We start from the raw sequence: 27,727 nt of genomic DNA on the forward strand, positions 1-27,727 counted from the left end.
AATCGACTATACCACGCATTGGCCAGCGCCTCAAGGTTAGCCTGCCCCGAAATCCTGACCATGGTCAACAGCCCAGCTCCACTTGCTTGGAATTTTGTTTACGTCTTCGGCTGGACGCGACGAACAATAATTTATTTGGCTGCGAAGTCCTTGTGCCCTGCGTGTGTGTGTGTGTAGCTCCTCTTGCCCCGCCTTCCTGCTCCTGTCAGCGCCTGCGAGATAAGCTGACTGCGAGAAATATGTGCCCGCTCCCTAACGAATGTGCGAATAATGAGGAAATGGAAGGCGTTACGAATGCGGTGCTCCTGCAGGACCTCCGCTCCTCCGCTCCCCTCCCCTCCCCCTCCTCGCCACGAGAACACATAAATAAAACGCACAACATCGACTTTAATTGGTCACGCGGTCCATAAAGGAATGCGGATGGAAAGCAGACACAAGCCGGATAAAACTACCACTAGTTAGTATGACCCGCTTTAGAGATGGCAACTACGCACTGGCCATAAGATATCCATTGGATTTAAGCTATTGTCTTCAGATACCTCTGACCTTATCCCAAGAATAACATGGATTTTTATTAAGATTAAGCATAAAGCGTTCAGGAAAAAGTGGTTTACTCGTTGGTTACATCCCTCAAAACACAAATATAATATGATATAGTCGAGAAGAAACATTCTATTTCGATGTATTCCATATTTTAATGATTATTATAGATTCATACTGCACCCTGAATCTGTTGCACTTTTTTTGTATTTAAGCTAATAACTCATATGCGCAGATAGAGAAAATACATTATTGTTGACGGTAGAAACATTTTTCCCAGCGTTTCGTCCAGTTGGTTATCACCACCAATTATGGAAAATGACTGGTGAGCACGAGCACATCCCCAATGAAGTGGTGTGTCCTGCCTGTCCCCTTCCTTCTGGTAGTATCTGGCTGCCGGAGAGGAGGTTAATATGGGCAACTGATTTATGTATGGCAACAGCAGAAGCAGAAACGGAATTGGGTGGTGGAGGAGGAGGAGGAGGAGGAGGAGCGAGCTCCACGGACGTGGCCATCTTCAGTGGCCGGCGCCAGACGCACGCGGCACATCCTTCATCCTTCGCCGCCGAGTCCGCCGAGTCCGCCGAGTCCGCCGAGTCCGCCGAGTCCGTCGGTCCGCCGGATTGCGTGGCTCATCGTCATCGTTCGCATTATAAATGATTTTAATAATTTGAAGCGATTTGTTTAGTTCTGCATCAAGTCGGATAAACGTCGATGATTAATTAGCCGTGGAGGCGGCCAACTTGGAGCAACTATTTCAGTTTAGGAGGGGGATGGAGATGGAGATGGGCATTACATAAGCGTTTGCTACCACTTTTATCGCTACCGTATTTAAATGCCCCCAGTTCTTCCCCGCCCCCGGCGTCCTTAATCAACTTTTTGGTTTTTTCCCCGCCTCTATGTTTGTTGATTCCCAAAGCGAAAATTAATTGGCGCCCCGACGTAGACGATTCCCGCTCCCGGTTAATTGATAAATGGTTGTTTGCTGGGAACGGAGCGACTTCCATTGCCTGCTGCCGACACATGCAAATTTCTCAAATGCTGTACCATCTTTTCCGTTGTTTGAGCGCATAGAAAAACGTCGAACGGCATCTCTATAAGGCTCCTTTGTGTGCCTCAAGCTTACCAACTTGATATCGATTGGAGTAATTACATTTTCAAAAATTAATTATTCACACAATACAGCATTTTGAGACTGCGATTTGTGCAAAACCAATTTACGCTCATGCATACGCAAATATTTGCATTGAAATGCGAACACTACCGAATTGCAATTATTGTTATTGCCGGGCGACTTGCAAATGCAACTGCAGTTGCCATCCGACCGCACGGCATTCACACACTCTGCATCCGTCGGATGCCGAGTCCAAGTCCCAAATCGAGCCGAGTCCAAGTTAGTGGCTTCGCTGCGGTCGCCTCGACCCCTGAACTCTGACCCCCAAGCCCATTCATCTCGGATGGCACGCTGACAAGTGGGCATTAATTCTAAAAATGTTTGGGCATTAATTAAGGCCGCTCCCTCGGCTGCAGGTGGAGGTCTCCAGTTTCTGTGGGAGATGCCTGTGCATTGGACACAGGACGCTGGACACTGGACACTGCTCCTGGCCCGAAAGCAATTTGTTAACACTTGCATTACTGACACATTTAATCCATAATTGTCAGCATTATTTGCCTGGATTAATTTAAAGCCATAAATTGAAATATAAAGGGCAGCAAACGCACCACCATCCGCTTCTGTCAGTGGAAATAATAAATATTTTTAAATACAATTTCACTCTTATTCCGGACAAAAAATGGGATATAATAATTGCCGCCACATTTCGCGTTTCTTTTTTAGGTTTGTATTTCATCATGGCGGCAAAGTCAAATACTTAATGTTTAATAATTTCCATAATTTGCATATTTATCTGATGGATGATGGTCAATGTAAAAGCTGCCTGCTAAGAGTTAATTCGGCATTTATTTCTTTTGCATATTTCCATGTCGCTCCATACATTGACGAGAAAATCAATTAATTTGGGTGATGCGCTAAATCTGCCGCATAATGTGTAGCAAATAAATTAGGTATCTCGATGCCGCTGATATGGAGCCAATTAAAATGTAAAATAAAATATTTGTGCGCCTCATTAAGTGACACTAACTGCTCGCCTCAAAACCATTTAATTAATCGCAAATTTCGATGGCTTTAATTAGGTGCCGAGTGCTGCAAAAACCTGCTAATTGAAATCCACTGGACGGGCAGCCATCGAATACGTGAGTATTCCCTCTGCCAAAAACGTTTAATTAATCAGCTTAGCGAGCTCCAGTTTTCCCGACAGTTTTTTCCTCCATCGGCAAGTGCAGCGTGTAATCTACTGGAGTGTGATCCCCGTATCACTTTTCTTGCACCATTTGCTGCCCCACTTCGCTCTGTCAACCTGCTACGCACTGCAATTACTTAGCAAAATTAAAAACCCTACAATTTTCCCCATTTAACGTTTAACGAACGCTCGCGTGAGTGGGCGGGAAATTAATTATGGCAAAACTGCACCCACGGATGACAGATGATGATTGTCTTCCAGGGACAATAAACATCCACTCGCATTGTGTCCACTTTGTGTCAGCAGTATGCACATATCCTTATGGGCGACAGGTGGGAGGTGCTGATTAAATGGCTGCCTCGGGGTTGATAACAGCCAGCAGGACTCTCGATACCATCCGCTAAGCGGAAACGGAAGCGAGTTTTTCAAATTAATCTTGTTTACGCCAAGGAAATATTCTCAGCAATTTTTTCATTACCGACTGCAGCTTATTTTGTGCATAGTTTCGGGTGGGGGCTCGCCGGCGGATTTCCATATAAAAACAACGCCCTTTGGCGGGGCAATAAATTTATTACTGAACTTTAAAATACCAGCCGCAGCCACTTGCCCTTAACACTTCTCCGCGGCGAAAAGTCGAACGGCAGCCTGCATTCTCGCAATTATCCTTGAAAATGCAGCATCCAGACGCAGGGCGGGTCAGGCCGAAGGAGTGAGTGCAACTGCAGCCAGAAAGTTGCAGGAGCGTGCCGGCGGAAATGTGTTTTTGCTGGGTGTTGAGTGACTGCGAATAATTTATTAGCTGCGTGAAAAATAATTTATGTTGAGTTTTCCCCTCTGCTTTATATATTTTTTGTTGCCACAGCGTGCAGTCGGTGGGCGTGAGATGTGGGCGGTGGTTGGGGTTTAGTTTCGGACGGGCAATCGGTCAACAGATGCAGTTCTTCTAAATTAAACAATCTGCCGCGCAGTTTTGGCGGCACTGTGCGCAGTTGCGGGGGGACTGCTTGGGGTTACTAACTCCACTAAGCGCAGTTTTGAGTGTACTGAAAAAGATTCTTTTTTGTAAAATAAATGTAAAAATGATGTAGACAGTGCTTTTGGGTAAGCCTATTTTTAAAAAGTAATATTTAACTTAATCAAGCCATATTTGCCATTAGTTAAGCAGAACCCGTTACGGATAAGTTAAAGTCTGATATTTTATTAATATAATTATTACTGGAGTACGAATACATTTCACATTTAAAATATGACGAGAATTGCAACAAAGGTTAAAGAATCCTACGCAACTAAGTGAGGGCATCGCCTCTCGTCGGGATGCCATCCTCCTACTCCTTCTCCTTCTCCGTCAGTTGAATTGATTAGAATTACGTTTCGAGTTCGCATTAATGATTACAACTAGCAACTAGGTGCGCTTGGGCTCCGGACCTCCACAGTGGAGCACCGGGTGGAGGCTTCGAGGGTCGTCCACTCGCTTCATTTCGTCCTGGCGCTGCGCAAATTCGACGCGGAGAGCACCGACCGCGGGGGTGGCGGGCGCCCAAGACTGTCCATGTGGTACCGTCGCGTCGGCGTGGAGGATTCGTTCTTGCGGCCAATCCGGCTCAAGGTGCTGGCGCTGGTGGCCCCATTGTGTGGTGGTGGCTTCCGCGGCAGTGTGGACATCTAAACACATATCAATCGTTATCAAACACTCCAACAATCCATAAAATTATTATTAAAGGTCTATAAGGTAAAGCAACTCTAAATTGAAATGATCTGTTTACTTAAAACTAAACCAACTATGCTATGTGTGAAACTTACCCGCTTGTTTTGCTCCTGCGAGTAGTTGATCTCGTAACCCTCGCTGATGTGCTTGGGCTTCCAGGGGGCCAGCATGGATACGGACCTGGAGACGGTGCGGGTCATGGGCTGGAGGGGCGGCGGCTGCTGGGGCGCCTGCGGCTTGACCTTGCGAAGGTCGTCGCGCGACATGGACCGCCGGCGCAGGTTGTATGGCTGTGGGATGTCGCCCACTGTGGTGGCGTGCAGATAGACAACGCTGCGTTGGCTATGCAAGCTGGACTCGCCCTCAGTGCCGGAACTCTCCGCCGGATAGCGATCTCTGCACGGAGATGGGCTTATTACTTAAGGTTACATTTATTAGTGGTTTCGATCCAACCCACCTGCCGTAGCCAACGTTCTCCTGGCCCAGGCTGTTGAGCAGTCCGCGGCGCTCGGCACTCCTTGCCGGCTTTGGTGGTCCCAGCAGCGGGCGATCCTCGATGCGCTGGCCCCGCGGTGCATCCAACGTTCTCTCCAGAGACATGGCCCGCTGCCCGGCCGTGCTGCTCCTCTTATGTCGCTCCGCCGGCTCTGGCTCCGAGCCGCTCTCCGAGATGTCGTGCAACTCGCGGGACCGCGAGTAGTGGCGCCTCTTCCGGAAGTCCACCTCGTCGCTTCCGTTGTCCAGGTGCTGCATGGAGCTAGCCCGCTGACGACTGCTACCATTTCTATTATGGCCCTCAGGCTGACCGGCGAGCGAGTGGCGGTAGTCCCGTGCTGGTGGAGGAGGACTGCGGTCCAGGTGGTAGGCACTCTGCGAGTGCTTCGACTGACCCAGCGGAGGACGGCTCCTGGCGATGAAAATGTATGAGGATCCTAGCCTCCATATTGAACTAATTATGCTTTTACCTGGGCATGCTGGCGGCCTTGGAAATGGTTGGCGGATTCGAGTCCAGGTCAGTGTCGCCAAAGAAGCGCAGATTCTTGGCTGGAGCAGCTGTCGTGTTGCGTTTGGTCCGCTTCAAGCTCGAAGTGGTCTCACTGTGTCCGTTCACGGATACATTGAGCTGAAAGGAATGGGCCTGGTGCATTAAAGCGCGTATGTGGAAGAAAGTCGCTCCTACCTCCTTGGGACTGCTCTTGGCCCGGCGGTCCAGCGATCTGAACCAGCTCGTCTTCTCGACCTTCGCGGGTGCCGACTCCTTCGGCTTTGGATGTTTCTTCGGCGGCTTGTCCGCCGGACTGCGCTTCACCAGCAGAGGACTAGCTTTGGGCGTGGACAGTCGGCGCCGCATCGAGATATCGATAGTCTGGGGATTTGGGAAAATTAACCATAAGTATTCCCATGCATGCTTCGTAAAATAATCTAAAAAATCCTACTTTCGCTTATTATTATTTATAATAATTACTTTCCAAGTAATATACTTCAAATCCCTGCAGAATTTTATTCGGTTCAACCCCCAGATAGTCTTAACTTTATGGACTAATAAAGCTAACTTCGACACCAAGTAGGATTCACACAGATACCTCGAACTAACGACCGATGTGATTGATATTATTCCCTGCACAAGCTGAGCTCGATTCCGTGGGCGGTTTGCTTTCGCTTTCGGGTCAAAGGTCGGCCCTCCCACCGCCTCGCAACAGGTTGCGAATGTGGGGCAGGTGGCCTTTATGCGCGTAGCCACGTGGGGGAGTGGTGAAGTGGTAGGGTGGCACACAAACTTGTTTTGCCGTTTGTGAATGCGACAGCAAGTCGGCTCGATTCGGCCGGCCCAATGAAACTTTGGCCCACTTGCGGTCGAAACCGTAATAGGTATTGGGTTTTAGGGGGCAGGTGGCGGTGGGCGGTGGGTGATGATTGGTTAAGGCCGCCCTCCCCACTGGTGCAATATGGGGTTTCAAATTGAATGGGGACGGCAGGTGCCCAGCCTGCGATCTAAACTTTACTGGGGCACTCAACAATAAGCCTGACTGAGACTACGCACCCACAAAATAATTAGGTATTCAAATGTGCCCAGAACGCGACTGCGACTCCCAATAAGTTTACGACCAAGTTGGGGCCCATAAATAAGCCAACAGCATTATTGACACAAGTCTCTCGCGTGTGTTTTTGGGCATGTTGGATATCTGGAATGAATGGCAAGCACTTAAAGATTTCTGCGGAACACACATCGGGCGGCATGTTTTATTGGCTGCCCCATGAATAATGGCAGCACATTGTCCCGCTAAAGATGCTGGTTCCCGCTGGCCAGGCCTTATAAATACCTCTATCACGCAAGCATAATTTTTGACAACGGTTTGAGGCACTGGCCACACCTTGGCGTGAATCTCCTGCAGGATGGGCATTCCATTCCGCTAAAAACTCGCTGATTATAAGCGTTTTGGGCCGCCCACTTTGCACATCCGGCCGATTAAAGAGTGGCAACATCCTCTGGCCCTCTTAGACTTGGCCAAGAAGTGCGCTGAAGCATTGCAAATTGGCTTGCAGCAAGCCGTACGCAGCAGCGGCAGCCACTGTTGCAGTTGCAAGTTGCGCAATATGCACAGCAACACCTCGGCGGCAACAGTAGCTCCAACCGTTTTGCATCGGAATCCGAATCCGATTCCGAATCCGAATCCGAATCCGCGTCTGAATCTAAGCCCAGTTTATTCAATTTCCCCCGCCTCGATGTTTGTCGTTTCGCTGTCAGCTTTCTTAATTTGCGAGCGCACTGACAAACGGACTGACAGAGTGACAAACTGACTGGCTGCCTGAATGGCAGAATGACAGAATGACAGCAGCTGCGTGGGTCTTCCACTTCTAAATCTTGCACACAGATATTTCTATTTTCTATATACGAGCTCGACCCTCGACGCTTTTGTTCTTGCTCGAAATTTATACGACGCCTCGTCGCTGAATTGTTTAGTTTTTTGTCGTGTTAGCGCTTTTCGTTCCGTTTGCAACTCTATTTGGCCAGTTGTCGTTTATTACCTAAGCGTAGTCGCGAGTGTTTCTTTATGGCTTGGTCAGCTTAGTCGCCCAGAATGCCCCAGAAGAGATGTGGATGGCACCATTTTCAGCTGCCCTCCGACGCCCACCCGCCTGCCAGTGATTTCTGGCCGGACCAGGAAGTGGATCAGCTTGGAGCGGAGCAGAGCAATCGCCAAAACATGGGTTGCTACTCCCACAGCTACTCCCCCAAAACGCAAGACCCATCGACGCAAGTCTTGATTAATTCGAAATTAATAATAGCCGACCATGACCAAGTGAGCCGACGAGGGTCTGGATTCCGAGAGACTCTGTAATCTTGCCCAGCCGCCGGGTTAATGACCTCCTCCTGACGCCATCAATTGGCAATTAGGGCAAAGGGGCTCGCAGTTGCACAAAAAATTAGATGTGCTCATGTCATGGGTTCATTTGTACATCCTCCTCTGTTGCTAACCAAATTATTATACTAGACTTGGGTAAAACTATTTATGAATAGAACTAAGATATATATTATAAACAATTGGTACTGACATTGACATTTATGTTTTCAAGGAATGGACATTGTACCAAATAAATGATTTATTGACAAACAACACATACCTTTGGTTCGCGTGAGGTCTCCTGGGCGGATGTGTGATGCTCGCGGTAGCGTGACCGCATCTCCTCCTCTCTGACCATGTAGCGCTCCCTCTCCCGCTCCTTCTCCCGCTCCCGCTCCTTATCCTTGTCGCGGCGACTCAGAGTGCTGCTGTTGCCGTTGCTCATCTGCTCCTTCTTGCCACTGGACACGTTGCTACCGCTGCTGCGACCACTGCCCCCATTGCTGCCGCCTCCGCCAGATCCCGTGAACAGCTGCTTCACCTTTTCGAAGCCGCCCAGCTTCTTGCTCCGCTTCAGGGTGCTCGAGTCCTCTCTCACTTGGGGCTGGGACTGGCTCTGGGAGGTGGAATGCTGCTCTCTGCGACGCAGCGTGCTGGTGGCCACCGGGTACTTGTCCAGATGCGGGTCGAAGTGCGAGCCATCGTCGATGGACCGCTCCCTGTAAACGTAGCTGTGCTCGTGGCGCAGGCGCGACGGTACCGCCTGCCGCTGCAACTGGCGCTGTTGGGCGCTATCCCGGCGCTCCTTGCGCAGGAATGACTCGCAGGCCCTTATGTCATCAAGGACAGTGCGTTTGCGCCATCTAAACAAGCAGCATACGTTAAATAGAAGATGGTATAGGGTTATTTCTTATTTTACCAGTTACTCGAGAGTATCTTGTATTCCCTCTACTAGATCCTTTAATAAGTATGGCATAAAAAAGCTGAAATTTCTCGTTCGGACTTCCACTAGCTGATAGTCGAGAAACTCTACTCTTTTGTGTTCATACAGTTACTCGTAGATCCGTTGATAAGTATGGCATAAAAAAGCTGAAATTACTCGTTGGCACTTGCACTAGCTGAGTAACGGGTATCTGATAGTCGAGAAACACTACTCTTCTGTGTTCATATAAAGTTATTACAAATTGATACCTATATTGTTTTCTCACCAGTTACTCGTAGAGAGAGGGAATACTAGATCAGTTGATAGGTATGTAATCTGTATGTTTCCGACCCTATCTATTCTGTCGGTCTAGCTATGTCCGCCTGTCCGTCCGTCTGTCTTTCGGTCTGTCCGTCCGTATGAACGTCCAGCTCTCAGGAACTTCAAAAGCTAAAAGTTGAGATCTGCATGCAGATTACAGAGACAACCGCATGTTTTTCTATTTTTTCGTTTTATTATTAGTCTTGCCAGTTTCTATTGATTTATTTAAATTGTTTTTATTTCGTGCCCATTTTCTATCGAAATGGCGTAAGAAAGCTGAAATTTCTCGTTCGCACTTCCACTAGCTGAGTAACGGGTATCTGATAGTCGAGAAACTCTACTCTTCTGTTTTCACATAAAGTTATTACAAATTGATACCTATATAAGGCAAGATTATTCGCCTACCTTGTGGTCAAGTCCCCGTTGAAGGACTCCTTCCGGAAATCGTTCTCAATGCCAGAGTCGCCCTTGTCGAAGCTGCGCTGCTGCAGCTTATCCCGCTTCAGGCTGCTCTGCCAGTAGTCCTCCCGCTGCTCTCGCGGCTGGGGCTGCTGGGAGCGCAGTTCTGGCGAGGATCGGTACTGATCCGTCAATTGAGAGTCGAGGCTCTTCGGCTCCTGCTCCAGCCGATCTGCCGAGTTATAGTCTCGCTCCCGTTCGCCGATGCGCTCGCGATGCCGCGACTCCCGCACCTGTCCATCCCGCTGGGTCTCCCGCACATAGGTCTCCTTGACGCCTCCGTGTCCGTCGTCATAGTACTTGGTGTGGCGGTAGCGAGAGGTCTTCTCCATTCTGGGCAGCGTGGAGCCACTGTCCACTTGGGTACTCTCTCGTGGAAACTCGCTGGACAGCTCCTGGCGCAGAGGTCGGTGGAAGCGCTCTGGCTCCCGCTCGGGAGTGGGTCTGCCCACCTCCCGATTTCTGTCCGCTTGCCGCTCCAAGGTTGCTCCCTCCCCGAACCGCCGCGTTAGGATACGCGTCTCCAGCTGAGCCCGTCGATGGCCCAACTCGTCCAGGTAGGGCGAGGGACTGACACTCCTGATGACAGGCACAATGGGAGGTTCCGCCTTTCGGGGGAACTCCTCCTCATAGTACACCTTCCTGGGCTCGTAGCCCAAGCCCTCGTCTTCGTCGCTGAGATTGCGGGGACTCAGCTGCTGCCAGGGCGAAGGTGAGTGACTGGTCCTGCTGGCCAAAGGAGCGGCATGGGATGTGGGCGAGTAACTGGGGCGCACATCGCTGGCCCTCGGTGGCCTAGCGGGCGCGAACTCCCTTTGGGGAGTGCGCACATCTCTCTCCAGTGGCGACCGGCGCAACTGATCCTCGCCCAGATCCAGCTGGGCATATGTGATGCCCTCGTTGGGCCGAATGTAAGAGAAGGCCGGCTGGCTGATCACCGGCTGCGGGGAGAAGCGCTCCATGGACAAGCGCTTGACCAGGCCGTTTACGGTGCGGCCCTTGGTGAGCGGCAGACGCTCCGCCGGCTGCTGGGAGCTGTGCATATTCTCGCCAGACTTCGCCTGCAGGGTCTCGATCCTGTCGCGAATGCCCGCCGAAATGGAAGCACCTCCCGATGGGCCTGTTGGGCCTGTTGGGAGGATCGGACCGTCTAGCTCCGCTTGGGAGCGACTCCTGGCCAGTAACTCGTTCAGGCCGCGAACGCTTTCATTCTTTTCGCGCGGCGTGACAGCGTCTGATTTGCGGCGCTCTCGCTCCCGGAAGTAGTCCTTCTCGAAGAAGTCCTCCCGCTGGGCCTGCTCGATGATGGGGCTCAGCTGCTGCTTGGACTGGCTGGTGGCGCCTTGGTGGACCTTGTCTTCCGCTCTCCTGGCTAGCTTGCTGCTGCCCACATCACTCTTGCTGCGCACTAAACGCCGGGCGCCGCCGTCCTCGAAGCGCGGATCCCTGTCCAACTGGCTGACATTCGAGTCGCTCTTGCGACTGAAGAGCCCGAAGATGGAGGGCCGTTTGCTGGCCGCTTTTTTGGTGGAGGCGTCACTGGCGCTGCGGGCCACGGGCTTGCCCTTCCTGCGGCGCGTGGGCAGGGAGTTAAAGTCGCTGGGCTGGCTCTGGCGTTTCTGCTTGGCCCGGAAACTGGGGATGTGGTCGCCGTTCTCGGCCTTGCTGTGGTGCCTGCCCGCCTGGGCGATCACCAGGGCAGCCTCCTTGCGGATGTCCTCGGGATCGATGTCCTTGGGCAGCTGGTGGTAGTTCGGCTGGCTACTCGGCTGCGACTCGTACTCACTGGGATGCTTGCCTAAAAGAGATGGGAGCAGAGGAGGAGCGGCATTAACTTACAATTGCAGAGGCAGTTCCGCGAACTAGTTGGCATTCATGTAAAGACAAATTAGCACATTAGCCGGCCCCTGATGATGTAATATCTGGCAGCCAGCTGTGGCCAATTCACACTTGCCAACCCGCCAGCTGCTAGCTGCTAGCTGCTAAATAAGGCAGCCCGTCCCGTCCCGTTCCGATCCGTCCCGACCAGACCAATTCGGTTCAAGAGTTGCGAGACCGGCCGTCTGACAATGGATCTGGCCCACGTCTGTCGCTGGCTTCTCGATCCGAGATGCTTTCGGTGCGGATTGCTGGAAGTGGAGCCGAGATACTTGGATCTCGTGAAACGCCTGCTCTGTAATCGGACGCTGTAAGCGCTAATGGCCATTGAAGAGACGGGCCTGCTGCGGTCCCAGTTGATCTATCTCGCATAAAGATTCCTCCACTTCCTCACTTTTTCATAATCATTATTATTTAATACGCCGAAAACAACAGCAACAGCAAAGGGGCCACGAGAACAAAACAGAAATGCCAAAGAAAACGTGCCGAAACGAGCATCATCATCGTGGCCAGAACGAGATGTGCTAGCCAAGATGCGTGATCTCTCCAGTCAGGCAGTCGGTCCCCTTTTCCGGCCAGCGCTAGTCACCGTACACCTGAAGAAATGCGCTGCATGAAATACGTTTGCTAAATTAAGAATGATTTAAGCAATCACAATAACAAACAACTTTTTACTATTCCATTTCACGAAAAGTAACAATTTACACTACATCTTTTGCTTTACACACCTCAAAGTCAGCGCACGGTGTCGAGATCCCAGATCATCGGAGGCATCTCGGTGCTGCGCTGACCTTGCCCCGAGATCAACTGGACTTCTGTTGCCCCACCCGGCCACTAGCACCCTCCTCCGCCAACCGTTGTCCATTCACCTGCACAACCTGTCACATTCGCGGACCCACAGAGCCAGAACCGCTCCCACATTCGACGGATTCGTGCAGCAAAATGGCAAAGTGACACCGGTGCCTAATCGAAATTCAAACAACAATGAATAATGACAGCGCTGGGCGTGTCGTGTGCCAAATTGGCTTAGCAGAATGGGAATGGATTGGAAATGGGATTGAGGATTGCGGATTGAACTGGGAGAATTAAAAAGGGAGCATTCTCGCAGTTTCTGCGAGACTGTATTTCACTCCGCTCACACAACTAGCTTCATCTCCATCTCCGGCTGCACTCAGCTGTCATGCGATATGTGTCAAGGTGAAAAGTTGGCCCGCTGCACCATCATGATGGCTCACTAGTCTTGGCCAACTTACAAGGTTTCGTTTGCGAGCCGGCGGCGGTATTTTGTATCTTTCTCGTTGCTTTTTGGAGGCAACAGGAAAGCATAAATTCGCACTAAGCGACAGCATCAATGTCGGCTAACCGTAAACAGCTCCAAGCTCCAAGCTCCAAGTTCCAAGTTCCCAAGACCCTAAGACAATGATCTCGGGGCGAGTGCAGCCTTTGATTGATTACCAGGCGCTGAGAGCCATTCATTAATCTAATCATTGATCCACTTAATGTGGCCACGCCAGCTCCGGCGGGCTCTGTGATTTGCAAGACCATCCTAGGCAGTTCCATTAAATGCGATCTTGGCGCGGCTTGGAGGTGGGGGCCTCAAGGAGCTGCGAGTTTTAATAACCTTTTTCTGCTGGCGATAAAGCATCTGATCCACTTTTCCAACTGGTCTGCCTTTAAGCGCCTTTCGGTGGCCAGTTTTGATTTGGGTTTCTGCTTCAGTTCCGGTTTTTTCGGGTAGCTGCACATAATTTGGCTGTCGTGATGGCTTGGCGACTTTGCCTCAAACACACTGACCAACTTCGTGGCGACGCACCCCAGAAAGAAGTGGGGACTCGACTCATATACTTGTACGTGTAAGTATTGAAATCTCGACTCTTTTGCGGCAAGACTTTCACTTGCCACAAGTGCGACCAGGAGCAGCTCGCTGGTTACTATGGCTTAATGGTACCACGCAACAATTGTCTGGGGATGATAATGCTGATGTCCAAGCTGCGACCTCCAGTCCGCTTCATTAAGGCAACCACAACCACTAAGTTGAAGAGTCCACCTCTACACCCCGGTTCCCCGTCGATAGCAAAACGTTTTAGTTGGCAAAAATGCTTTATCCCCCGCTGGCCATGTCAGTGACAAGATAAGGTCGAGCCAACCTGGCTAAATGGGAGCTCACCCGCATTCCTGCCTCTTCTCGCTACTGGTCTAGGCCTACACCTAGAAAAAGGCAGTTAGCTGTTGGCAAATCAAGCTCGATAAAACGATTCCGTGGTTGAAGACGTTCTAAATGGAAATTTAGTATAACTGGAACCAAATCTTACCAACAGCTCAACAATTAGGATCAAGTTTGAACTTTTTTCTAGGTGTAGTTCTAGGACAGGCATGCTAAAGATCCGCCCAGGCTGCCATGGGGTATTTCAATTACCCGGGCGCACTTTCGATTTCGTTAAAGGGCCCACATCGCCGAGCTGACGCTGGTCCTTATCTGGGCCCGGGGACAGCTCGCATTTATTTTATGTATGAAAATAATTTAGTGCTCCCAAGCTAATCGGGCCGCGGAGTCGGTGCCCAGGACCTAATCACATCAAAAGCGGCGCCGCGTCCTTGGGGCAGCCCAAGTATGCAAATCAGCGTGTTGCTGGAAGTCTGCCAATGCAACTGGGGCTGCTGGCCAATTAAAGTTGCTCGCTGGCCAGTGCTGCACGGCTTTCAAAACAAATACGAATGGGAACTTTCGCTAAAGAATGAAGCCGATTCAAAAGACTGAGGCGAGAAACTTGTTTCTCCCCCTAAGCGGCTGTCAACAGCAACAGCTTTGTATTGTATAGCTTTAGCTGGAGCTGGAGCTGTAGCTGTAGCTACAGGGAGAGCGGATAAACAAATAACAAATCACCCAAAATAAAATAAGGAAAAAGAAAAACCGCGCCATTCGCCGAAGTCGAAAAGAGTTAAAGAGCTCTAAAAATAATCTGCGACTCATTTCAATACACATTTCGATAAACAAATGACGCAATCGTCTGCAATCCCAACCGATTTCTGTGGCGACAATTGAAGTTGGGCACACGGGGATTTGTAGGCAGATAGATGATCGACAACTCCATTTAGCCGAATTTACCGAGGTTCTCCACTGCTAATGCTCAATTGAAATTCGCCGGGGCTTGTCACATAGCACAAACACTTCAGTTCCAGAACGATAATGACAGGCGGCCAGAACCTGACTGAGCCCGATATCAAAAGCGACTGAAAGCAATCTCCGGCCAGCGGTTAGCCAGTCGACAACTGCGCCTGCCCACGCCAATGTCACTTGGCAAAAATAGTAATAACAGGAAAACAGCCAGAAAATAGTGCGAAATTTGTGGGCAGGCGAGCCAAAAACGAGGCTTATTAATTAAGTTTCTTGGGCAACGCAAAGGGGCGATTAAAACTCGGCGTATGCAAATGATGAATTAATAAAAAGCATAAATGGCATTTTAATAGCAGCCAGCCAGGCCCAGAGTAGAAGACCCAAAGATGGCACGAGAGCAAACAGAAAACCAGTTGGGGCTTTGACAAAGTCGCACTCGAAGCAAATCAAATGTGGAGCTCGCACGGCTGCGAGTGGGAAACGTAGCAAATTTCATTATAATGACTTGCTCTCTGCCTAATTAAATTAATTAATTAAAGGTGTACGAGCTCATTAGAGAGCAGGCATAATGGGAAAATGTCCGGCCCAGACATTACGCAATCGGGAAAGCGGCCCACGCCTTGAGCAGCTCAATGTGGACTCGTTCTCAAAACGCCTTTTCGATCGCGCATCTGAAATTATGTCATCATTACAAATACACAGACGAGTATAGGAACTAAGACAGATATCTAGAAGGACGTCGACTTGGGCCGATTTCGAAGCCCGAACAAAGGAGCCCGTTTTGGCGCGGCTCCCTTGCCTTTCGTCACCTGTCCGCCTTCGAAAAGCTGGCTCAGTGCATCCAGCAGGCCCAAGGCAGAACAGCTGCCGACCCGACTCGTCTTGGCCAAATTTGTCGCTCCGCAAGGTTGATCACGCTCGCAGTCGCCGCAGCAGTCGCGCTAGCGAGGCCCACCTGTACTCAAATTGGCTGAAATTAGACGGCTTTTAGTTGACTTTTTACAGTCAACAGCTTTGACTTTTGACTGCACTGTAATTTGGCAGATAATTCACATGTTAACATGCGGATGAAAACGCTGCCTTGTGCCCAGCGGGCGAATAATTTCCACCGTCTTTTCCCTTTATCGCGCTACTATGTTGCGTCAAAATTAAATCATCATTAAATCTGTGTTTTACACATAATTGCTTTAATTTGCATGCAAAGACAGCGAACGGAATTTATTTTCGACTCCGGGTTAAATAACTTTAAGCGCTTGTGACTGCGGAGATAATAGGGTATTTAGGGAATACTTGGCTAATTGCGGGCACAATAATAAAAAGAAAAACGAAGGAAAAAGATGTGCGCACACTTGATTTAAAATATTTGTTTTAAAACTCAATTCATGAAAATCAACCATATTTAGCCGAGTTCCACGAAAGTAAACTCCCAGTAGTATGGTGTATCCTATTCAAAGAACTACCGCACTTTAGTTGACTTGTAAACTGGAATGAGATCTCTTCAGCTCTGGCTTGAATCACAACCTGCGTTTCGATGACCTCGTAAGCGCACTGAAATCACAAAGCTAATGAATCGTGGCTGGTCGTCCGATTAGCTAATCACGTTACATTTCGGCTATCGACCTCGACTTGTTGCATTTGCCTAAGCCAATTCAGAAATTGCAATTAAGTTCGTTTGCGAGCATTAAACGAGTTGGCCGAAATGGCAACCATTTGATGCAATTACGCGACTGGGAAATCTGGTTCATAACCATTTAAGCCGTACGCACCGCCAACTGGCGGACCAAAAGGACTTGCGCTTAATTAGACGTGGATGGCCATCGAAGCCATAAGGAAATGCCACTCGCGAATGCCAGTTGCCACTGGCAGTTCTAAATTGGGGGGACCGTCTAAAAAATTAACATCTGCGCCGGTTTGGTCATAATCAATTTTTAATTTCTTCATTCCCGTCAGAGGCCATAAATTCAATCCGGCTATGAAATAAATCCCATGTCGTTGCTGTCGCGGCTGCCAGACATAATCATAACAATAATAATATACTCGAAGCTGCGGAGACAAAGCGCCCAGATGCAGTGGGTCCGTCCTCGTCCGCATCGGCGACCCCAACCACCCGCTCGACCCGATCCTCCCCAGAAACCCCCTCCGCTTAGAGATGATGTGCAAAACGATACTCGGGCGGCGAGAGCGAACATCTCTCGGCTGCGAGTTGCAGTGCCTTATAAAATATCAACTTATTTAAAATAGTTATATGGGAGCTCTCTAGTTTGCGCCAGGCCGTATCTGTGTGCGATTATTCTCAAGGTAAACTACATTTTATTGTTGGGGCGGCTTTGTTATTATTATTATTTTTATTGCTTTTGGCATTCGTTCTGGCTTTACTCGCCCACCAGCGCGAGGTTTCTTTTTGTTTTTCTTTCCTTTCCACATGTGCAAATATGCGGCTCTTGGCCAAAATTCAAGAGCCACATAGAAAACGGAAAACTGAAGAACTATGAAACTGAAGAGCTTCTCCATACAGCCATTATGCAATCGATGGATCGATGGAGCGATGGATGGTGGATGGTGGAAAGCCTCTGGCCAGAACTGGCTGGCCAAGTTAATGAGCTGCATTCGCGTGGGTTGTTAGCGTTAGCGTCCGTCATTGATTGACCAAAATTGGCCTACTCACACAAATGTACGGGTGCTTTTTCTGATGCCACTTGGTTAGTAATTTTTTGTTAGCTGGTTATTGATGAGGTTTCTTATGGCTGCTTTGCTTAGTTTGTCATTAGAGGTCTTTGTGGGTTCGTGTTCGCCGCTCTCATTTGGCGGCTGCGCGTGTTGGTTATTTGTTTTTAATTTCTGGCTTCTGCTTGGGTCGCGGATTGGGGTTACGATTACCGGGGGAGGTACCTAGTTCCTCAACCACGCACTGACCTATCCGCTTCACGTGCACATCCCGATTGAAGCTGACCCTGGGTCCTCCATTCGCCGCTCCCGTGTGCATCTTAGCTCAGGGATGGGTATGGGGTTGGGTTTGTATCCTGGTATCCTTGTATCCTTGGCTGAATTCTCTGTATCTGTCTTGCTTTTCTCTCTCCTGTCGGGTCTTCTCTCGGAAGAATTGCAACCCTAAGTAAATTCTTTGTGTGACAGTCTCATCGAGCTGTTTGAACTCTGCGCACTTTCCATTTAAACTAGCCAATTTAAATGGTATTCAGCTGCAAAAAGAAAATATTCTCTGAGTTAGCCTCTTTTGCTCTGGTTATTGGTGTTATTCGATTATACGAGTATCTCCTGCGATTAGCCAGCTTGGGTTTAGTTTGCAGCTCGTCGGTTAGCCCAGTTTGTTTTTGTGTTTCACTTGTCTAGGGTTTTTAGCTCGGTATTAATCTTTATGTTCTGTACACATGCGAGTGTGGAGAAAGTCGTATTAAAAATAAATTAGTTAATCCAGTTGCTAAGACGTTTAGGGAAGTAAGTAGTAGCATTTGAATAGGTCAGAGGAAAGAAGAGCACGCCACAGCAATTTTAGCAGAAAGATATTAACATTTTCAGGGCAGTTTCGAGTACTTATCATATAACACCACACCTTGGATTCAAAATAATGAGTTCTGCAATGATACAATGTACCTCCTCTTAGGAAAAGATTTCCAAAATCACTTTGGCATCAAATTCTCCATACCTCTCTGAAGAGTATAAACATGACAGCAGTCAAAAGAATAATTGCCAATTAATTCTTATTCTTATTCCGATTCCGATTCTGACTCCAACTCCGACGCTCACTCTGACTGATTCCCCAGATTCGGGAGTGGGCACAATCGAATTGGGTTTCTTACGTATTTTTTGTTCCCTCTGACAATTACAAAAATAGACGCACGACGAGGGTGCCTGGGCTGCATACGAGATTCCAATTCTGGCGGGAGTGCCTGAGAGGAGAAAACCGTAGAAATATTGATTGCGATCAGGCAAACGCGATAATATTCATATTTGAATACGCGAGTGCAAACTCTATTTAAACAATGCATTATGCCCGAGGACCCGAGGGTAAGACGCTCCAGCCTGCCTCGATCCGCGTGCCCGAATTCGATCCCTGGTTCCCAGCCCAACGTCCAGTCCAGGCGACTGCTCCATGGACACGCACCCACCCAAAAGCAACATGCGCAAACTGCAAAACGAGGGATCTTGGGACCTGGCACATGTTTTATGACTCTGGCCGTATTATTTCTGCATAAACAATGTGTTTGTTTAAATGATAACCTATATCCCAGCTTTCCGGCTTAAGATGCATTGCTTCATGGTCCGATTCCTCCTAGTTGTAATTACTTAACTATTTCCTGTGCGTATTACTTGATATGTTAATTCAGAAAGTGGATACGAGAGCTAGCAGATAAGCTCTATCTGAAAACTCTGGTTAATAGAACTATGAAACATATATCTTTGCACTCTTATAAGGCCAGAACAGCATGTAATTGATTTTGGCCAAAACGTACTTGTAGAGTATATATAAGAAGGAGCTTGGCAAAGTGTGGAAAATAGCTGCCTAACACGGCACCTGGACAAGGACGGTGCTCATTCACTTTCTGGCTTACTTACAGGCCGCGGTCCTACAGGCTAATCCCCGACCCCGACCCCGGTCCAGGCCAAAACCCAAAACCCAGAGCCGACTGCAGTCCTGGTGCCCCGATCGAGTTCCAGGCGCTGGAGCTGGCCTCGCGCCCTAACGAGCACAATCGCCCGGCTAGACATCAATGGCCAATGGTCGTCTGTCTGATCACGGGCACCGATGCAGTCCGTCGCAGGGGAAAAACGCTGCGAGCTGCCAATAAAAATCCTTTACCATATAATTTGAGTGCGCATGCGTGCGCCCTGACGTTGATGGGAGCCGAGTTTGAGTCCAGACCAGCTCGGGATCCTATGGCTTGGGATGGGATGGAACGCAGGCGCTTATGCGCAATGCTACGCCAGATGCCGATGTCCGATTCCCGATGCCGATGCCGATGCCGATTGCCAAGCGTTGATTGCGCCATGAACGTGATTTGTTTGTAAACACGCATTATTAAGGTGTAATAAACATAAAATTTGTATCGCTTGACGGACCTTGGAGTCGGCGCAGCAGAGCTGCAGCGCTGCAATTGCATTTGGGCACCTCGCCATCCGGCCGCACATCTTTCAATTAAACTAAAAAGCCGGGTGTCCAGCCATTCAGCCATTCACAGCTCGCATTTGCATGTCTCCGGTCCGGGGAGTAGCTAATTCCAGGTGAATTATGCGAAATTATACGAATTACGCCCGTGCATGTGGGAATGGGATTAGATTAGCGCGCAGAGCAAACAATTTATGCTCCCCCCGATCGCTCGGCAGCCCGGCCCCAGAACCATAGTTGTTTTGAACTTGAACTTTAACACGGAAACCCCAGAGCCCAGAACCCAAGCCCCAACTCCACCCAAGTCTGGCAATCCCCTCCATACCTCCGCCGCTGTCAAGTGAAACCAAAAGTGCGCAGCAAGGCAAACAAACGCCTCGACTTTTGCCCACTTTGCGTGTGTTCTCAGCGCCACGGAGTCGATCTGACCTCTGGGGTTCAGGCAGCCGAGGGAGATCGGAATGGTCCACTGGGAGAACGGAACAGGGTAGAGAATGATCAGTCTAGCAGGAGTGGATATATCTTAACGCTTAAGTATAATCAATCTATTGGAACCTTATTGAAATAAAACATTACTAAATCCCTCGTTTTATTTGCAAAGTAAACTTCAACTATTCACTTTGGATTATCTTCCTTCAGTGGGCCTTTTTGGGTAATAAAATCAAGATACCCAGTCGGAATTTTTATTTTGGAAACACAACTAGCTTCTCTCTGCTGCACACCCGTTTTCGCGCAGTGTGCCATCCAGAGCGGCCTTTCACATAGAAGTGAAAATGAAGGTGTAGTCCAATTTGTAAGTATGGCCAAGCCCTGTGGCCATTCAAAGTCCATGTTATGCAAAGATCAGAGCGTCCCGTCCGCCCGCCACCCGCCACCCGACGCCCCCGGAATGTTGAATGCTGAATTCTGGATCCTACTCCCTCTGGAGCGGAGGAGCCGCGCCGGGTCGGGCCAACTGGACGTTGTCTAGCGTTGGAAACATTTTTCCATGCGTGCCTCGCCGCTCCGCCGCTTTGTTGGTGGCGCTCGTTCGCGTCCTCGGCTTTGGCAAATACTTAATTGCATTTCGATATCTATGCCGAGGCATCTGTGAGTGAATGCCGCTGCTGCCTCAGCGGGCCGACTGGTCAATATCCAATACCCAATGCCCAATGCCCAATGCCCAGTTCTCCAGACGGCTGGACAGCCAAAGAACGCGCCGGCGCTGTCTTTGGCTTGGCCGGGAGTCGCAAATGGAGAATGGGCAGTCGGGAATCGGGAGTTTGGGCCATGCCCATTCCAGTGCGTTTGGTTCGGTTTGGTCTGGACTGGAGTGGAGTGGAGTGGAGTGGAGTGGCATGGACGCAACTGGGCCGAGACCCTGGCGAGTGGCGTTGTGGGTATTGTCAGGTCTTACAACTAAATTCCCCTTGAGCCGAGCGCTTTACTAAGGAAATTAGTAATTGCTACTCCCATTTAGAGACATCTATGCGGGCATCTATGAACGTGTGGCATTCGCCAGATGATGACGATGACAAGTTCCCGCTCGGAGATTGTCTGGCGATTGTCCAGCGCCCACTCACCAGCTCGCACATGGGCGTCGTGGAGGGGCAATTATAATAAAGCCGAGCTTCAAGCGAATTAAGAATGAGATCAGCTTTTTTGAAAGGGTAATGCTTTAAAAGAATGTCGATATACATTACAGAACTTCATTGTAAACAGATTTTAGCATGATATCTAAAATAAAATTCCAAATTCACTTTTAAGTTGAACGTAGAGCTTAAAATTGGAAAGGCGATGCAGCTGTCGAATATTACACTTAAAATGCACATACTACTTCAGGGCATTATAAAGCCGTGATTAAATAGCTTTTTAATGAAAAGAAATTTGACTTGAACAGAATGAAAAGCTAGAATATAATTTCGGCGATCGTTCCTTAACCCCTTGAGGCCCACGTCCCTGGTTCCGCCATCCAATGCCAAACTTGGTCACATTGTCTGTCATAGTTTTTGTTGCCGCTCCGCGTCGTTTTCACGCTTTGTTAGCCAGCTAAACTGTATCTGTATCTGTATCTGAGTCGGAATTGGCTGGGAAGAAGCTTTCCTTTGTGCTAGCACCTCGCACTCGGACTAAGAGCACTATGTGTGTTAGAAGGTTAATCCAAGCGGCGTTACGTGGCATCTTTTTCAGGAAGGCGGCAAGTGTCGATAGCATAAATGCAAGTTGTTCCCAGCCAGCAAAATATGTAAATCAATTTCTTGACTTACATGTCTGGCTCTTTTTGCATGATTAATAATGCTTGGGATCGCCGGAGGCCGGGAGAGAAGACAAAAGATTTCACTTTTCGAACTCATAATTAGCCCTGGGAGTGTAAGTATTTCGGAGGTGATGGAGCGATGGAGCGATGGATTCTATCCATGTCATGGCTGGTGGCTCTGCGACTCCTAACCTGCACGGAAATCAATTAGACACCGCGGCGATTGGACAGTAGAGAGTTGAGATGGGTCGATCGATCATAGGTCTTTAATCGCTTAAAACTCGATCAGAGGGGCAGATCAGATCTCCGGTCAATCAAAACTAGGCAAAACCAGGGAAACGCTATGGTATGCAAACTTGTTTGCGCATTTCTACAAAGGGTATTAGTGCTAAATCATTTTCACTTTTATTTGAATTGCAATAGATTTTTGTCATGATCAGAAAGTTAGTTAAGTTATTGAGCATTCAAATTGTAACAGCTTGGTTCAAGCCCATCTTGCTCTAAAAATGCATCTTTAATTCTCACGCCTGCCAGGAATGTTCTCAGTTTTGGGGCGCCACTCCTTGCTCCTCACAACTCTGAGGTCCGCCAGTCAGATGACTGTCGAATTCTTCGCTTGTTATCGCTGAATTCGCCAGCAATTGTGCGCAATTATTAGCCGGAGAATCTGCGAGACTCGAAGCTTTCCCTGGGAAATCAATAAGGAGGCAGCGTCAAAGTTTCCGGCAACGAATCAAGCGCGGTGGCAAAGGTCAGCCGCTCATCTCAGAGCCAAAACACAAAAAAACCGCCTGGAGTCAAGGAAATCGAGTGACTCGTTGAGTGGGAAAAGGGCGAACTTGCACGCGATGTTGGTAAACTGGCTGGCTGTCTGGCTGTCTTAGCCAAATCCAGAGGTGCCTTCTTTGGGTCTGTAGTGCATGTCATAACCAACGGTGCATTCGCCATCTTCCGCCTTGCATAAGACCCCCGGATGGTTTCACTTTCCCGGGGTAATTAATGCCGATCGCTCCGTCCGGCCAACTAGCGGTAGCTGAAGTCGTAATTTATGCTAATTTCAGTTCGCAGATCGGTTAATTGATCCGCGTTAGATTCGATTTCGATGGGGCTGCGATTGAATGGCCAGTGGAGTGGATTGTAGTGGAGTACTGGCCCGGACTTCATTGATATGCAGTTCGATTCGGCTCGGTTCCATTCCCTTTATCCCAAAGTTGTTGACCGCGAATCAAAGTCGCCTACTTCCCGACCGGCATACAAAGTGCGCTTTCAACACTGCCCTTTGGACAATTGGTCAATTCGGGGGTGGATGGGGCACTGGACTTGTGGAAGCGTTATGAAAGCGTTACAAATCTGCGCTTTGAATACGACACTCCTCTGTAGTCCACTTCAGATGGGGCCGCTCGGTACGTGATAAGGCAATGATGATGATGACGACAAGTCGTAGACCAAATTGCGGCCCATTAACATTTCGGTCATAATCGATTCGGCTGGTTTTTACTGCCCTGTTTTACATCTAATTTATGTGCATGTAGCAGTGTCGCTCGGCCAAATGATATCATGATGAACGGCCCACGTCTTGGGGGCGATCCGGATCCGATTCTTAGAATTTCGTAATTGGCTCGGCTGGCAGATGAAGGCGCCCCAAACAGAGCGAACCAGGCGAAACTATCGGCCAATACATCAAGTTAATGACTTCATTGAAAGCCTTCCCGAACCCCAAAAGACCCAAAGAAGAGCCCCGAAATACAGTTCGGCTTGAGGATCATCCAGCTTCCCAGAGTTGCCGTTCACCTGTTTCCCAGGGCGTCGAGTTGCACATGCTTTGTGGCCCGGCGACACCTGATATCCCCCAGAAAGGTCAGCTTGTGAACTCCAAGCCCCGAGGACCGAAATTAAGCCAAGCGAGCGTGTCAAATGCCGCTGATTTGCGGGGCGGGGGCAACAATGTACCCAATTGAGAGGTAAGTACTTCCGCAGCGGTCTATGAAGTGTCGTATGCCATTTACCGTTCCGTCCGATCTGATCCGACTTGATTTCTTTTGGTTTGATTGGATTCCCGCTGTCCAACTTCCGGCGAAGAGCCTCAATGCCAGGTGGCGATGTTTGGCTCTTAAATCAAATGCGACCAAGTCAAATAATTTGTTAACACTGCCGCTTAAGTCAACAGTTAAACAATCTGCGATCGACGGCGCTTTCAGGCCGATTGCGCCACAGACATTGACAGACATTGATTTTTAAAGCCATTTTGTGAGTTTTGCCCGGCTTTTGTTTGGCTGTTGAACCCCCATGGGCAATTAAAGCTGCACGATGCCAAAGTGAATGTGCGGCGAGTTGCGAAGAGCGCTTCGCACTTCCAATCGATCGCGTAAGGTCACCAGGGAGTGGGATATGGCAACCAACTGGCTATAATGATTTGGGAGGAAAATGTGTGCTTCAATACGATCCTCGAATGCGGCATAACAAAAACTCTAAGCATACGATCTGAGTTTTATTCGTGGTGGCTGTAAAACCTACTCACCCAATTTTGTCTAACTTCTTTGAATGTAAATCATGCGCGAATTCTTCAGCATTTGTATCTTCACATTCATGATATATAGAAATATGGGCGAACTAACAGTCATCGAGTTATTAATTTTACTTGAGCTTTCAGCGCCAAGTTTCGATGAATGACTGATCCAAATGGGAAAAACTGGGCAACTTGCTGATCTAGGTTGAACGTATAACCACTATAACTCACGTTAATTACCCTGTTAAAGACTTTGGTGTCCAGGCAAACAAAGTCCATTCACGAGGCTTATGTATCTAAGAACTAAGCAAACAGTTGCATTAGTTCCGAGAATGAGTCGCTGGTGGCGGCGGCCTTTGATCTCGGTGACTAATTACTGAACCCGCGACGCTTCGTAGGTGTACGTGTTGAAAGCCGGACATGGACACTGCTCCGAAGCAGGAAGCTCCCGGGCCGGGCCGGGTCACCAACGAAATCGAATACAAATGAAGTACAGAAATCGAAATACGAAATACTGGCATCGCCTTGTGCGCAAATACAAATCATCCTTGACGCATGCACACCAAAAACGGCAGCAGAAAACAGCGAGCAAAAATATCGGAGCGCTGAAACCGAAAACAAGATAATACGGCGGCAACGCAACTCCCAAAAACGAAAATGAAACGGGCCGTAGGACTGCATACAAGGCAAGGCTGTAGACCTTTTTTGGCCACATCAACAAAAGCGGCTTTTGAGAATTTTCAATTTTTTTTAACCCCCAACTGAACCCCCCACCCTGAGTGCGTTCCTACCGATCGGAGGCTTCGTTTAAATTGACGTTTATTTCCAGACGACGACGACGACGACGGTCGAAACTTTCGAATTTTGGGCCTTTAATGAGGAGTCGGGTTAATTTGGCCGGGCATTTGAAGAGGCTCACAGGCACTCGGCGTCCTGAGCTGCAGCTAACAAAACGAGCACGAGGTGTTTACCAAGGCACCTACAGAGACACACCGACATATACTGGTACACATATGTACAAAACATTCAGTATATTTAACCAGCAAAGGCAACCAGATACAAGTGACGTCATGGGCCTGGCATTGGCATTGAAACTCAAGGTTGGTCTGGTCAAAACACTTTGGGCCAATAAAACGTCTCCTACGCACGCTGAAACACATGTATTTGTTAGAACTGCTGAGCTGAGTCCACGGCTCGTCCGTCCTCCGCCTGGAGATCCTGCCAGAGTAGGAATGGACACGCAATGTACCTCGAGTGCTTGGGATACAGATTGGAAAGGGCAAGCAGATCGCCCGCCACCACGATAAAGATCTGCGCATAGCGCACCCATGGCAAGCCGAAAAACCAGGTTATCGTTTTCTGGGAGTCCATTTTTTTGGCTTATCTCTGGACTGTGGAATATATTGGCGTCGAGGCTAGATCGAAATGAGCACTAACTCCCTGGCGATAAGGTTTTCGATTCCCATTTCCTAATGAATAACGAATAGCTTTGAACCTGAATTCAAATGTGCCGATGCTGGCCAATTACTTATGGATATTTTGGCAAAAAACCAAACAACAGCCATAAATATAAAATTCCTAGTCGCATTAAGCCACAGCTAATGTAAATTCCGCATTTGCAATGCTAATTCGTAAGAACCAATATATAGATTGCTGAGAGCAAGCAGATTTCCAACGAGAATCGTTTCCAAACGCGAAAACTTTCACTAAACTAGGCATTCATCATTGAAAAATTTTTGCTTTCGGTTGCCTTCAGCGGGCCTTCAGAATTCTATTTCCGCCCAAAACAATAAAGACGCTCGCATTTGCGGAGTCGCTCGAATTTTATTAACATCAGAATTGGCTGGCTATTGGTTATTAATTTGCATCCCCATTCAAAAACCACGTCGTGGGCTGTTAAGTGTATTTGTTAATGTTTAAGTTAATGTTGCCCCGAAATAACGATAGAAAGTAGACGGCGAAATGATCTTCCTCTGCGCCAAACTGAACCCCAAACGACTTCCAATTAACCAGATAGGGCGAAAGGTTGAGCGGATCAATCAGAAACCCAAACTATAGCCGAACCTCTGACTCACAATCGGCGCTGTTGCGTTGGCCGACTCTATTCTATATACGGATATGGAACAGTCACACACACCCACCCACATCAGTGTGTAACTGGGACACATTCGGGGGTCGTAAAGCCCACTGCAGATCGCTAAGGCGATTGCGATTCCGATTCAGATTACGATCCGCGGCTGAATTATTCAAGAGCATCGCGGAGGATTCGCCCAGAAGATGGGGGGTTTAGTATGGATAGTCGGGGTTCCGATCCGATTCGGTTTCAGTGGGTTATCTGGGCAGAAGCAACTACGGCGTTAACTGGCGGTTTTAGGGTGCTTTTACTGTACAAATCGAACGTCGACTCACCTCAGAACAGCATTCCTCGTGCGTTAGTGTGGGGGAGAACAAATGTTTTTGCAGTTCTAAGTAATTTGCGCAGTTCTAATTACGTTTATTTTGTGTTTGATGTGGGTTCGTTTCTGCGGCTTTGTTCTCCCACTTTTGTTATTTTTATTTCATTATTTCACTTGCCAAGTGTCGTCGCGGAAATTAGCTCGCTTGCAATTTATATTTCCCGCGTTGGGGGCTTTCGAAGTTGGAGTTTTGGTATGCACGTCAAATTTTAATTAGTCGAAAAACGTTTGCACAATTTAGCGAAAATTTATCACGATTTGTGTTTGAGATTTTGTGTCGGTTTGCGTGGGCTTCGCTCAACGGTTGAATGGACGTGCCGATGGTCGTTGCTGGTTTGGCTTTATATGGTATTGGCAGGGAGGATCGAACGAGATATCCTCTGTGGCAGATGGGCGCTGGCCAGTTCGTTTGTATTTAAGTATGTGTACTTTTGTAATTATTTATCGCTGCTAATTGCGAACGCGACGCAGTTTCGATTGTTTCCACAGCTGAATCGAGAGCTTTCTTCGGCCCAAGTGAACGCGATTACGTCTAAGAGCCGACTGAAGCCCAGAGCCAGCGTTTTGGCCAAGATCGCTGTTAAAGCTCGCTAAGAGAAAGAGAACGAGCAAGAGAGAGAGAGAGAGCGAGAGCTTAAACTTAAATCGGGCTAACAAGTGGCGCGGCAACAAGTAGCCGGTGTTTGCGGAGAGCGCTCGAGAGCCAGTTCGTGTTCTGGAGTCTTTCGTTTGCGAATATGAATCAAATCAAGGTTCGAGTACTCACTCGAAAACAAGTGAAACCAGATCGCCCAAACATTCTTGGGATGTTTTCCTACGCGCT

General features: G+C 48.7%; 2 protein-coding genes across 4 annotated transcripts; both read right to left on the minus strand.

Moving 5' to 3' along the window:
• Positions 1–4,018: 4,018 nt before the first annotated feature.
• LOC6540978 (serine/arginine repetitive matrix protein 1) lies at positions 4,019–27,462 on the minus strand. 3 transcript variants are annotated; one of them, XM_026978755.1, is made up of 9 exons: positions 26,858–27,462; positions 17,498–17,781; positions 9,538–11,389; positions 8,170–8,752; positions 5,726–5,911; positions 5,511–5,668; positions 5,003–5,452; positions 4,641–4,941; positions 4,019–4,502 (listed from the first exon to the last, which is right to left on the minus strand). In XM_026978755.1, the coding sequence occupies exons 2-9, from the start codon at positions 17,565–17,567 to the stop codon at positions 4,314–4,316; spliced, it is 3,789 nt and encodes a 1,262-aa protein (XP_026834556.1). In that variant the 5' UTR covers positions 17,568–17,781; positions 26,858–27,462; the 3' UTR covers positions 4,019–4,313. The 3 variants fall into 3 exon arrangements, with proteins under 3 accessions (XP_026834556.1, XP_015014767.1, XP_026834557.1); XM_015159281.2 differs by lacking the exon at positions 17,498–17,781; XM_026978756.1 differs by lacking the exons at positions 17,498–17,781; positions 26,858–27,462 and adding an exon at positions 14,576–14,714.
• On the minus strand, positions 25,468–25,868 carry LOC6540988. Its single transcript, XM_001970382.3, has one exon. The coding sequence runs from the start codon at positions 25,817–25,819 to the stop codon at positions 25,616–25,618; it is 204 nt and encodes a 67-aa protein (XP_001970418.1). The 5' UTR covers positions 25,820–25,868; the 3' UTR covers positions 25,468–25,615.
• Positions 27,463–27,727: the final 265 nt, after the last annotated feature.

This window comes from Drosophila erecta, unplaced genomic scaffold (assembly GCF_003286155.1).
Source record: "Drosophila erecta strain 14021-0224.00,06,07 unplaced genomic scaffold, DereRS2 tig00000055-arrow-pilon, whole genome shotgun sequence".
Taxonomy (NCBI): Eukaryota; Metazoa; Arthropoda; class Insecta; order Diptera; family Drosophilidae; genus Drosophila; species Drosophila erecta.

What these genes read in the sequence shown, in the direction of transcription:
- LOC6540978 (XM_026978755.1), bottom strand. Translation starts at nt 17,567, where the DNA reads ATGCACACGGGAGCGGCGAATGGAGGACCCAGGGTCAGCTTCAATCGG. An exon ending in TGTGCACGTGAAGCGGATAG is followed by an intron (nt 11,390 to 17,497) that starts GTCAGTGCGTGG and finishes CATCTCTTTTAG; the next exon opens with GCAAGCATCCCAGTGAGTAC. An exon ending in AACGGGGACTTGACCACAAG is followed by an intron (nt 8,753 to 9,537) that starts GTAGGCGAATAA and finishes CTGCTTGTTTAG; the next exon opens with ATGGCGCAAACGCACTGTCC.
- LOC6540988 (XM_001970382.3), bottom strand. Translation starts at nt 25,819, where the DNA reads ATGGACTCCCAGAAAACGATAACCTGGTTTTTCGGCTTGCCATGGGTG.